Below are 10980 nucleotides of genomic sequence, written 5' to 3' on the forward strand. Positions count from 1 at the left end.
CATCGATTTTGGCCGCCGCATCGATTTTTTTACTATTTACTATTTTCAAAATGGCGCTGAAAATACCAAGAAATTCATAATTCTCGTCCCAGCCCGCTCCCCGCCCGCATCGATTTTCAGTTGCCGCATCGACTTTTTTGATATTTACTATTTTTTCGGCCGCCGAAAAAAAAAAAAAAAGATCGACAATTCACCTACCAATCGTGACGTCTCATTTCTAATTTTTACGCCTTGCGTCCTCTACTTAGCTGTAGACTGTATATAGTACAGCTGTAGCTTCTGTAGTGCGTATGTAATAACGCATGCATTTCACACTGCGAGCTCGGCCGATCGGCAAGAAGGAATGACCCACAAAGCAGTCGAAATGTAGTTGGATGGGCGGCGGGCCGGCCTGGGCTGTGATGTACAGCGCACTCGGTACGTCGTGAACGCGATAGCGGCAACTTTTTTGCGAACAATCGCTGATATTCCACGCATATTTCGCGCATTGTTCGTATTTTTCCCCGTTTCTCATATTTTAAGCGGATGAATTGTACTGAACAAATGCTTGTGAGGATTGTACGGTATCGAGTTTGTATACATTTTCATGTCATTGTGACTATGTGCATGTGTGTGCAGTGTCGGAAGGTACGGTGCCAGTGCAGTGGCCGTGCCGCACCGTATATCGGCAAAGTGTGCGTGTTTGTAGCTGTCCAGGGTCCCCATCCCCTGGTCTGTCACGGCGATGTATTCTATTTTGAAGAGAAAATGAATGCGCTTTTCCAGCAAATGTAGAATTATTAAATGGGTGTATCTACAAAATGAATAACTTTTCCACGGATTCTGGTTTGTCTCGTATTTCTGCGGGATACTTTTCTTCACGATGTAAATTCATGGACACAGCCGTGAGTGGTATCATCTGTCTGTAGTGTCCGTTATACAATCATTCATCATCCAAATAATGAGTGATTATCAAATGTCTTTTTAGAACATGAAGAAACATCTTAAAATGTTTAATGCTAGAATGCCATATCAGCATCATTTTGACATCCATCTGCAATTGTATATACAAGCCAGTTTCCAGTTGAATGTGCGACAATTGTACTGTGAAGAACTGCATATACATACCAGCTGTGTGGACACAAAAAGTCACAAACACCAATAAATAAAGCAGTGTTTTGAATATCATGGAATTTATTTCAATCGTACATTTGTTGAAATACATGTTTTATATCTGTTTCAATTAATCATAATGATTATGTTGAATGCCTTTTGGATACTTGCAGATAATGTGATTGTAAATATGCGAAGATATGTGGAAAAATAAAGTACCTCGGATAAGGAAAATAGAAAAAAAAAATCTGTTTCAATTAATAGCACAATACATCAGAATTGCAAGTACACTGGTATGAGAAAAGCCATTAGGCCTACAACACTAAATACCAGTATTAAGATGGTCATTTTCCCTTGACATCTGTAGTGGAAAGAAAAAGCAAATGTATTTCTGCATGCATGAAGTTTCATTTCAAGTATGGCAAATATATCTATTTGTTTGAAAATGCACAGAGTGCAGGCAAGACGTACACTTGGGACCTGGTCTCATAACACAGCTACCAGAGTGATGTTTCATTTCATAAATTGAATATAGAAAATTGTAAAGCCCTCTCTCGTTACCTTTCTCAGAATTACCGGACGAGAAACACATATTACTTTCATTTTGACGATACTCGAAAAAATAGTAAGATATCAAATAGTAAGGACCTCCCTCATCGCCTTGCTCAAAAAACCCGGACGAGAAACTACTTTCTTTTTTTACTTGGCCTTAGTGAAGGTGCGGCGCGCTCAAGAGTATTGACAATGGTGCGACATGCACGAGGCGCAGCCGAGTGCATGTTTGCAACCGTTGTCAACTCACTAACGCCACGAAATAATCCTGTGCATCATTTGTTTTATAAAATGGGTCGAAAACTAACAGCATTATTCACGTACCTTTGTGGGTCAATACCAGTCAGCTACATGTAGCACTCGCTCAAAAGTCAAGATGTCCGAAGATGTTCGTCCCAAACATTTACGCACGTCGCACTCGGAAATCCCGCACATAAGTACTGTAGCTGTACGTACGTATAAGAGTATACGTACGCCACGTACTGTTATGCACAAGAAAGGCCGCCGGCTGTTGTGGCAGCCCGCGGCCCGAACTAGAAGTTGTTTACAGGATTGACAGCGCGTATAGTAGCGCGTGACGCACTTGTAACAACTGATTGAGTGCGCACTGCTAGTGTAAAACATTGTGACATACGTCAGGCCAGGGAGGTGGAAGAGAGACTCTTCTTAGTGCATACCTGAAGAAAATAATGCACGCACACGTGACTCATTTCAGCGCTTCCAATTGGCTACATTCTTGAACCCATTTTATAACGTTGATTATTTGCTTACTATGCTGTATAACGTTCGTTAGACATTTCTATTCATTTATTTAGTATTGATTGTTTAACTAACTTAGTTAGGTTACTTACCGGTACTTACTTAGAAATTAGAGCTAACTTTAACTGTCGACTGTCACTGTTACGTGTAAGTGTTAGAATATCAGTCCAGATGAGCAAGCCAAGGCAATAATGTTTAAAAATTACTCACCAAAGTCAATGAACTGTTTAATGGACAGTGGAGACGGAGAAAACTTTGAATAGTATTCCATCTGTGCCTGCATGCTACTTTTCGCCAAGGCGAAAAGGCGAATGGTTGCTCGTACCATACCGGCAGTCAGTCCTTGCTTGTCCTGATCCGTGTCCACGGGCCCAAAACCAGCAAGAGATGCGACTGCAGCTGTGCTCGTGACGATAGGCTCGATAAGATCTGGGACAGGGGAGGTGTAACGTTAGTGACAGTGTGTGCTGCTGTGCAAGTGTGGTTCAAAATGAAGACAGTTTGTTTCAGGTGTGGCGTCAGAGATCAATTTATAGGTCCACTCGAATAGCATCCATTGAACATGACGGCTTCAGTCCAGAAGTCTCGCGATCAAGACAGGGTTGTTTTGGCGACTTAGCTAGATCTTCGTGATGAGGAGCTCGAGTTTATCCAGAGCAGCCGCCAGGTACAGGTAGGTGTCAACGCAAACGGGGCCGGGGCTCGAGACGGCTAGGGTCATACGTCGGGCTTGGGCATGCACCGTACGTAAATAGCGCTGAATCTCCGCTCTATCATGACGATCAACGAGCAGAGCACGCACAAGTATACGTGGAATATTACAACCCACGTCAGTGATCACAACAATATATACCGGTTGCGATCGTCACTGGAAAAGTAGTGCGCGCGTTCGCAAGCTGCATTTTTCCGTTTTGAGACGTAGCCAATTTTAAGCCGAAATAATTGACTTTATAAAGATACAATTGTTTATTTAGAATATAAATATGACATTAAAAAGTAATTAAATTGATGAAAATGTATTTATTTCTGCATACTTAAGTCTTTAAAAATAATATTTTATCGCATAGAGATATCCAAATATCAGTCTTCGTGACAGGTATCTACTGACGTCACGGAATTTTCCCATGGTCAGCTGTGCAACAGTGGAATTTTTTTTTTGAAGTTCGTTCGGCAGTCAGCTGTGTGTGTGGATGGGATGGGGAGCAATGAAAAGAAGGGAAGGATTGCGTGGAGTGGGGTTGGGATGGGAGTGACAGGGGTGGGGCAAACGTTGTGGGCAAATAAGATCGAGGACACAATATTGTGCCCCCCTAATGTGCTAGTGTGCCCCTACCAGATTTTCATTTGGCACTCCTTCGCCCTTAATCCAATTGCAACCAAATTTGGTGCACGACTTTTCCTAAAATCTTATTGCGAACATTTTGCTATATAACTTAGCTATATTTGATATTGCTGTTGCCATGGCAACCATAAACTGACAAACATGTCAGTCAGATTTTGCATTTTATTTTTCTGTTCCAATTTCAATTATCAATATTACATTGTATGGAATGGGTGTTTCTTGGCTGAAATTTGCGTAGGTTTTAAGGCAAAAGGTGAAGTAATATGGTCCCGGAATGTTTTCTTATTATTTCCTTTGTTTTTATGTGACAAAGGCATAAAACAATACATAAAGATATCATATCTGGAGATAATTGAAAACAACAGTATTTTCCAAAGATTGTCCTTCTATTTTGTGTCATTTTGATGCCTTTACCCAAGTTATGTCTGTGATATTAATTTATCATGAACAATCTGCAAACTCAAAATTCCAATATCATGCAAATATGAAATGTGATAACAATTAACGTACAAAAGATACTTTATCTCTTTGCCACGTATATCCCAAACATTTCTTCATTATAATGTATTTCTTTATGTTGTTATGAATAGCGCCCCCATGTGGTGACCTTGAGAAATTTCAACCCAAAAAAAATGATAAGATTCCTCTTGCTTATCATGTGTGACAAATAAAAATATGACAATCACTGGTCTATAATACCGAGGATATCATGTCGAGTATGAGTTGCTCTATCATATAGGCCTACGTGCCAAATATGACGATACATCACATAATTTTTTTTTTTTAATTACATGGGGTGGATGGGAGACACAATTTTTGCCCCCCCCCCCCCCCCTTGGGCCTCGGAAGGGTCAAAATTATAGCTTTTGCTTAAGAGGGTTAAACTGAAAAATAGTATTAATGGATCAGAACATCCGTTGCAGTCGCAGCGGGCTGACATTATCAATCAGCATAATCAAAATCTGTATAAGTTAGTAAAAATACATTGAATGAAAAGAATATCAAACATAATACATCTATAAACTGTATAATTGCACATGAAAAACACAAAACAAAACAAAAACAAAACAAAACAACGACATAGACCGTCACACAATTTCGAACACCACTATTCGACTCATTATTAATAGATGATCATCATTATACTCAACCACCATTTACACTATAGGTCTTACTATACCAATCACTATCACATTAACCTCCCATTATTACACAAAATATTAGACTAATATCAATAGAATTGTTCAAACATAGAAAATAAACAATAAGAAACTTTATGTTTTATATGACACAGAACATAGAAGCAAATATTGCAATCAAACTCAAAGGTCAGAAAAGTTTCTGGCAGATAAAAATGAAAAGAAAATGCGTTTACTGTATAAAATAGGTACGCATGTTGTGTTTCTCATACTGTGTGTGTGGGGGGGGGGGGGTGGGGCTATTGCCGATATTTTAGAATAGTCAGTCCTCGAAAAATAGGTATTCCTCCATAACTTAGCATATGCTGAATGTAATGCATTATTATTTGCGTGCATTCATCAACATTGTATTGAACCCCCATCCCCATTGACGCGAAACATAGCTGACACAAAGTCAAAAAGAAATTGTCTTTTACAGATGCACATCTCGTGTCCGTTAGGCCTATATACAGTCACCGAGAGGCGCTGAAAATGCATGGCTGTCCATCGAAACTGACAATTAACATCAACAAAGTTGCACAGCGTCCGTTCGATAGTGAATTTTTAATATTGTATTTGTTTGCAATGGACTCAGTCTTTTCCAGAAATATTACAAGGAAGTAAGTTTGGAAATCTGGAAGAGTATACAATGCTATAGCGGATGTCACGGTTAATACGTGCGATTAGTCATGTCACTTTCGAACTACAGTGCACTGTATATGTTAGAATTCCGTCGTCTTAATCCTAAAAAGGCCGGGGGGGGGGGGGGAGGGGTTGAATCAATCCCCCCCCCCCTCCGTCATTCCGAGACCATTCCGCAGTGTGAATTGTTTTGACCGCGCCGCTCGCTGACTTTTTCCTTTAAAGTTTAGTACTTTATAATGACGCCATGCACTTTCGCGAAAATCGGGCATACCGACACTGCACGACCTTGTAGCATGCTTGTCAGCTCAAAAACGTGATTTTGGGTACAAAGTCCATGCAAGTAGGATTTTCTCACCTTATTCAAAAAGATATTATTATTTTCACTTTCAATGGCTGAAATCAATTAAGTTTAGTATAGTTATGCTTAAAATAGGTTTTGTATGAAATATTTTTTTGGAAACAAATAAAAAAAATGTCGAAAAACAAAGAAATTCTTAAAACATTGGAATACATAAGAAATTATTTTTGATATCATAATCTTATTAAGTAGGCCTACATTGTTATGAATGCTACAAAGAAAAATATCACTAAAAATTAGGACAAAGCTTTATTTTCTGAATTAGAGCAAAAAATATAATTCCATGCATATGAATTCATATAAAATATAAGAAATGAAAAAAAAAAATCTTTTATAGTTTGGTAGAATACGCGACAGGTAATGTATGTGCCAATTTTCATGGTGATTGCGCGATCAACAGCAGAGATGGGGGGGGGGGGGGGGGGGGGGGGGTGAATCAACTTTCCCCGGCTATACGACCAGCTGACGACAGAACAGCTCAAAAAGCCCAGCATGCTTAAAGCGCCCGTGAATTTGAACCCGATCACACTGCATCCTAGAATTTGGAACTGATTAGCAAATCGCTGTGCACCAAGAATACACGAAATAAAAATTTCCAACCTGACAATACAATCATATTCTAATTTCAACTGATGAGTAATGTCTTCCTATATCCCTGTCGAGACCAGGGCACCGTTTCATCAAAGTTGTCAGTGCTGACAAGTTGTCAGCCTCTGACAATTGCCATAGCAACAGTCTGTGACCAGAGCTTCTCAGCCAATCAAACCAAGAATTTTACTAGAATTATCAGAGACTGACAACTTGTCAGCGCTGACTAAAGTGATGAAACACCCCTGATCAAACACTGCACATTTTTCATTTCCAGTCACAATCTCCTTTATGTTATATCAGGGAGGTGCACCTCCCTATGGGTATTAACAGCTAGTGCACTTAGAAAGTTTCTCCAAAAACAAAACAAAAAAACAAAAAATGAAGGAAAAAAAATATGATAGTTATACACTAACTTGTATTAAATACATTGTACTTTGGAGTCCTGCATGTAATAACAGTACACGTGAGTTAGACTCACCGCGCGACTCAGACTAAATTGCGCCCTCAACTGTTCAAAGTTTTCAATGCGCTCACCACGTCGGTCATGATGTCTGACAGCATGTAGATGATGAGATAATATCAGGTTAAGCATCGTTCTACTTAAAGATCTTCTTTCTTTCTTTTTTTAGAAGAAAGCGCTGGATGTGAAAAATATTATGATGAATAAAGAGAATTTGTCTATTTATGAACTTTTGTACAACACAGTCTCGCCGATATAGCGATGACGGAAATATATTTTCAAGATCATTATCACAATAAAAAAACAAAGATATCTTGAAAATAAATAATGTAGGCCTATTGACAAATACTACAAAATGGCATGATTTAAGGCCGATCAATTATTTTAGATTCAACACAATAAGCTTCAAGCTTTGTTTCCATTTGAGTGTTTGATTATGGGAACATCTATGCCATGTAAAAAGATCGAGTTAAAAGCTCTTGGCAAAAGTGACAAAGACTGGGACAATGGACTGCCAATGAAGTCTAAAAAGCTGTAAATTTTCCTCATCTTATCAAGATAATGGCATCTTCTTGTTTGTTAATATTGCGCCTGATATAGTTCTATAGGGGTATACTTCTTCTGCTGTATACAAAGATTCTAATATGAATGAAAGTTACTTCTCAACCATTAAAAGAACAGGTCCACTTGCTCTCCTCATCGTTAACTCTATAATGCTCAAATAGTAATGGGTATAGGCACGTGTAGTGAAGTACACGTCTGGCAATGACAGAATAGTGTAAAGAAAATATAAAAGGAATTTCACGAATCTCATCGTCTTTGAAAAATTATACACATCACCTTGGCCGCCATGCTTTCATGACGAGCTTTAGGCCAATTGTTCTTTCAAAGTTTAGAGTAGAAATGTTTATTTCATGATTTTTGTGTGTATTTGTGCATTATTGAATGTGTGTATGGACATGCGTGTGTAAATGTGTGCGTGTGCGCGTGTGCGCACAGTATTTGCAACGTTCTCTCGGGTGTGTGTGTGTGTGTGTGGGTTGTGTGATAGTTATGAATTGTATGATACAATATATTTGGCATGTTTGGTGAGATTATGTAGGATATTATAGATGAATATCTGTTTTGGTTGGGAGAGGAAGACTAGTTGGGTTTTTATGAATGATTTCATTCTAGATTTGTATAATGTATTTTTTATGTATATGCTGTTGTAACTTGTAAGGGAGTATGAGTTGATTCAATACATTCAAGGGATGATCATTTTGGCATATTTATCATGTCAATATTTTCTCGTGAAGAATAATATCAGAGGGATTGATTCAAAATCGAGTTATTTATGTTGAAGAGAGATTTTTTTTTGCAGTATTAATTGAAAAATGAATTTAATCGTGTTTTGAATTGTATCTGAACGTTCTTTTTGTTACGTTACATCGAGAATGGGTTGATTAAATTTGAATGAAATCGATGGATATCAAGGGGAAAAAAAAGAAAAAAAAAGGTAATCTGCAATGGCCGCCTACAAACAATCCGAACTGTGGAGCTATAGGATCAAAACATTTTATGGATAAAAACTTTAAAACGGGTTGTGCATTTTTTTTTCAAACTTTATTTGGTTAAACTACTAACCTCCACGTGGATGGATTTTGTCTGGGTGAATTTCCCCTTCACGAAAAACGTTGCTTATTAAGCCCTTTTTACACTTGTGTTTCTTAACCCCGGACTTTCTCTAGGGCTTTTTACATTTGTAAAATTTTGCTTAGCCCCGGACCAACGGTGGGGCTAAGGGGGGGGGGGGGGCCTTAGCCCCACCGTTGGTACGGGACTATCCTTAGCCCACTTTCTGTTTACACTCGTTTTTGCCAAAGTGGGCTAGCCCCACCGATAGTACGGTACTATCTGGCCCTGCAAAATAGCAGGGGTTAGCACCGCAATTGCGGTGCTAGCACCGCAATTGCGGTGCCAAGCAAGTGAGTGTAAACAGAACGAAAAAATAATCCTGGGCTAAGCGACGGAGACGAAGTCCGACCCTCACTGACCAATCAGAAACGAGGTAATCAAGTGCTGCCGGTGCGTGCGTGTATACGTGTACAGTACACAGCGTAATTATGAATATTCATGTGGTTTGGAAAGTCCGGGGCTAAGAAATACGAGTGTAAAAAGGTCAGTTTTCTCCTTAGCCCCGGACAAGAGATAGTACGGGACTAATTGGCGAGTGTAAAAAGCTGAAAAAATTGGTACGGGACTAACGATAGTCCTGGGTCAGAGAGAGTCCGGGGTTAAGAAACACAAGTGTAAAAAGCCCTTTCGACTCAGGACTATCGTTAGTCCCGTACCAATTTTTCAGCTTTTTACACTCGCCAATTAGTCCCTTACTAAGCTCTAGTCCGGGGCTAAGGAGAAAATTGACCTTTTTACACTCGTATTTCTTAGTCGGTACTTTCCAAACCACATGAATATTCATGATTACGCTGTGCACTGTACACGTATACACGCACGCACCGGCAGCACTGTTTGATTTCCTCGTTTCTCCTTCGCTTAGCCCAGGATTATTTTTTCGGTCCGTTTACACTCGCTTGCTTGGCACCGCAATTGTGGTGCTAACCCTTTGATTTTGCAGGGCCAGATAGTACCGGACTATCGGTGGGGCTAGCCCATCACTTTGGCAAAAACGAGTGTAAACAGAAAGTGGGCTAATAGTCCCGTATATACCAACGGTGGGGCTAAGGCCCCCCCCCCCCCCTTAGCCCCACCGTTGGTACGGGACTAAGCAAAAATTTACAAGTGTAAAAAGCCCTTTAGAGGTCTAAATGCACTGACCAGTAACTACAAATAGGACTATATTATCATGGACTTAGTCTAAAAACAACAAGAGACAGACCCAAGTGACGCTGAACAACCAGTTCTTGAAGAATCAGGGGCGGATCCAGGAATTCCGTATAAAGGGGGGGGGGGGGGAGAAAAGATATTTCTGGTGCCACTTCCGGGTTTAATCAGCTTACAAGCAAAAAACAAACAAAGAAACAAACAACAGTTGTATCACAAAACATGCTACCGTATGAAATTTCGCAATACTAGGAGATATCAGTATTTTTCTCAATAAACCATAACTGTATTGACGGTTTAGTCTGGAAACATATTTATTATAACTGATGTTTAAATTTTGTGTATTTAACAATATTTAACATCGATTATATGGGTTCAATTTTTTTTTTTTTTTTACAGTGGTTGTTTCTATCCCAAATGTTTACATTTTGTGTATTTAACAATATTTAACATCGATTATATGGGTTCAATTTTTTTTTTTTACAGTGGTTGTTTCTATCCCAAACTCATATCTTAAAATTATTTTCAAAGCACGAATACGTGTAGGGCCTACATTGTGCTGTTTTTTTTTTTTTCTTCTGCAAATTGTATACCTTTAATCAGCTGACAGGCAACCCCCACCCCTCCCATCCACCACGTAGTCGAGAAACACATGCGTTGACTCTCTGAGTATGTTTGCAAAACTGCATGATAATTTAAGTCGACATAGATACTAGATAGTCAAATCAAGGTTAAAAAAAAAAAAGATTGTGGTGATTAAAATTTCTTTACCACGGATTTCAAACTAAGTCATGTGACATTTCCATACATTCAGTTTGAACAGCTCCATGAGAAATTGTCTCAAGAACATTTCTATCTTCCGGTGAATGTCAATATTGTGAAGATTTTGTTTGCACGCTTCTTGGTCGTTTTAATTTGAGTTTTAGTTTTGGTTTTGTTTGTTTGTTTGTTTGTTTTGTGTTTTGTTTTGTGTGGGTTTTTTTTTAACCATATTGTCCGTGGTTCATCATTGAGTACATTATGATCAACCTCTCACAGCTGATGGGCAGTGATGATGCAGAGTGGTGCGTCGGTGCGGAAGCAAGCCCTTTCATATTTGCTGCCTCCATTTTGTTTAGAAGACCCAGGGGAATGGCATAGCAATCCATGACTGCTAGAAGCAGCGAACGCCATTGAATCG

General features: G+C 39.2%; 1 protein-coding gene across 1 annotated transcript in view; it reads right to left on the bottom strand.

Moving 5' to 3' along the window:
• Positions 1-2798, bottom strand: part of LOC139725762 (pyruvate dehydrogenase (acetyl-transferring) kinase isozyme 2, mitochondrial-like) — a 28883-nt gene extending 26085 nt beyond the window's left edge. The window contains exon 1 of the mRNA XM_071636845.1: positions 2614-2798. Coding sequence (XP_071492946.1) covers positions 2614-2731 — 118 coding nt within the window. The 5' untranslated portion in view covers positions 2732-2798. The remainder of the gene's footprint in view (positions 1-2613) is intronic.
• Positions 2799-10980: the final 8182 nt, after the last annotated feature.

This window comes from Diadema antillarum, unplaced genomic scaffold (assembly GCF_040938485.1).
Source record: "Diadema antillarum isolate AM-2024a unplaced genomic scaffold, OU_Dant_1.0 seq00000059_RagTag, whole genome shotgun sequence".
Taxonomy (NCBI): domain Eukaryota; kingdom Metazoa; phylum Echinodermata; class Echinoidea; order Diadematoida; family Diadematidae; genus Diadema; species Diadema antillarum.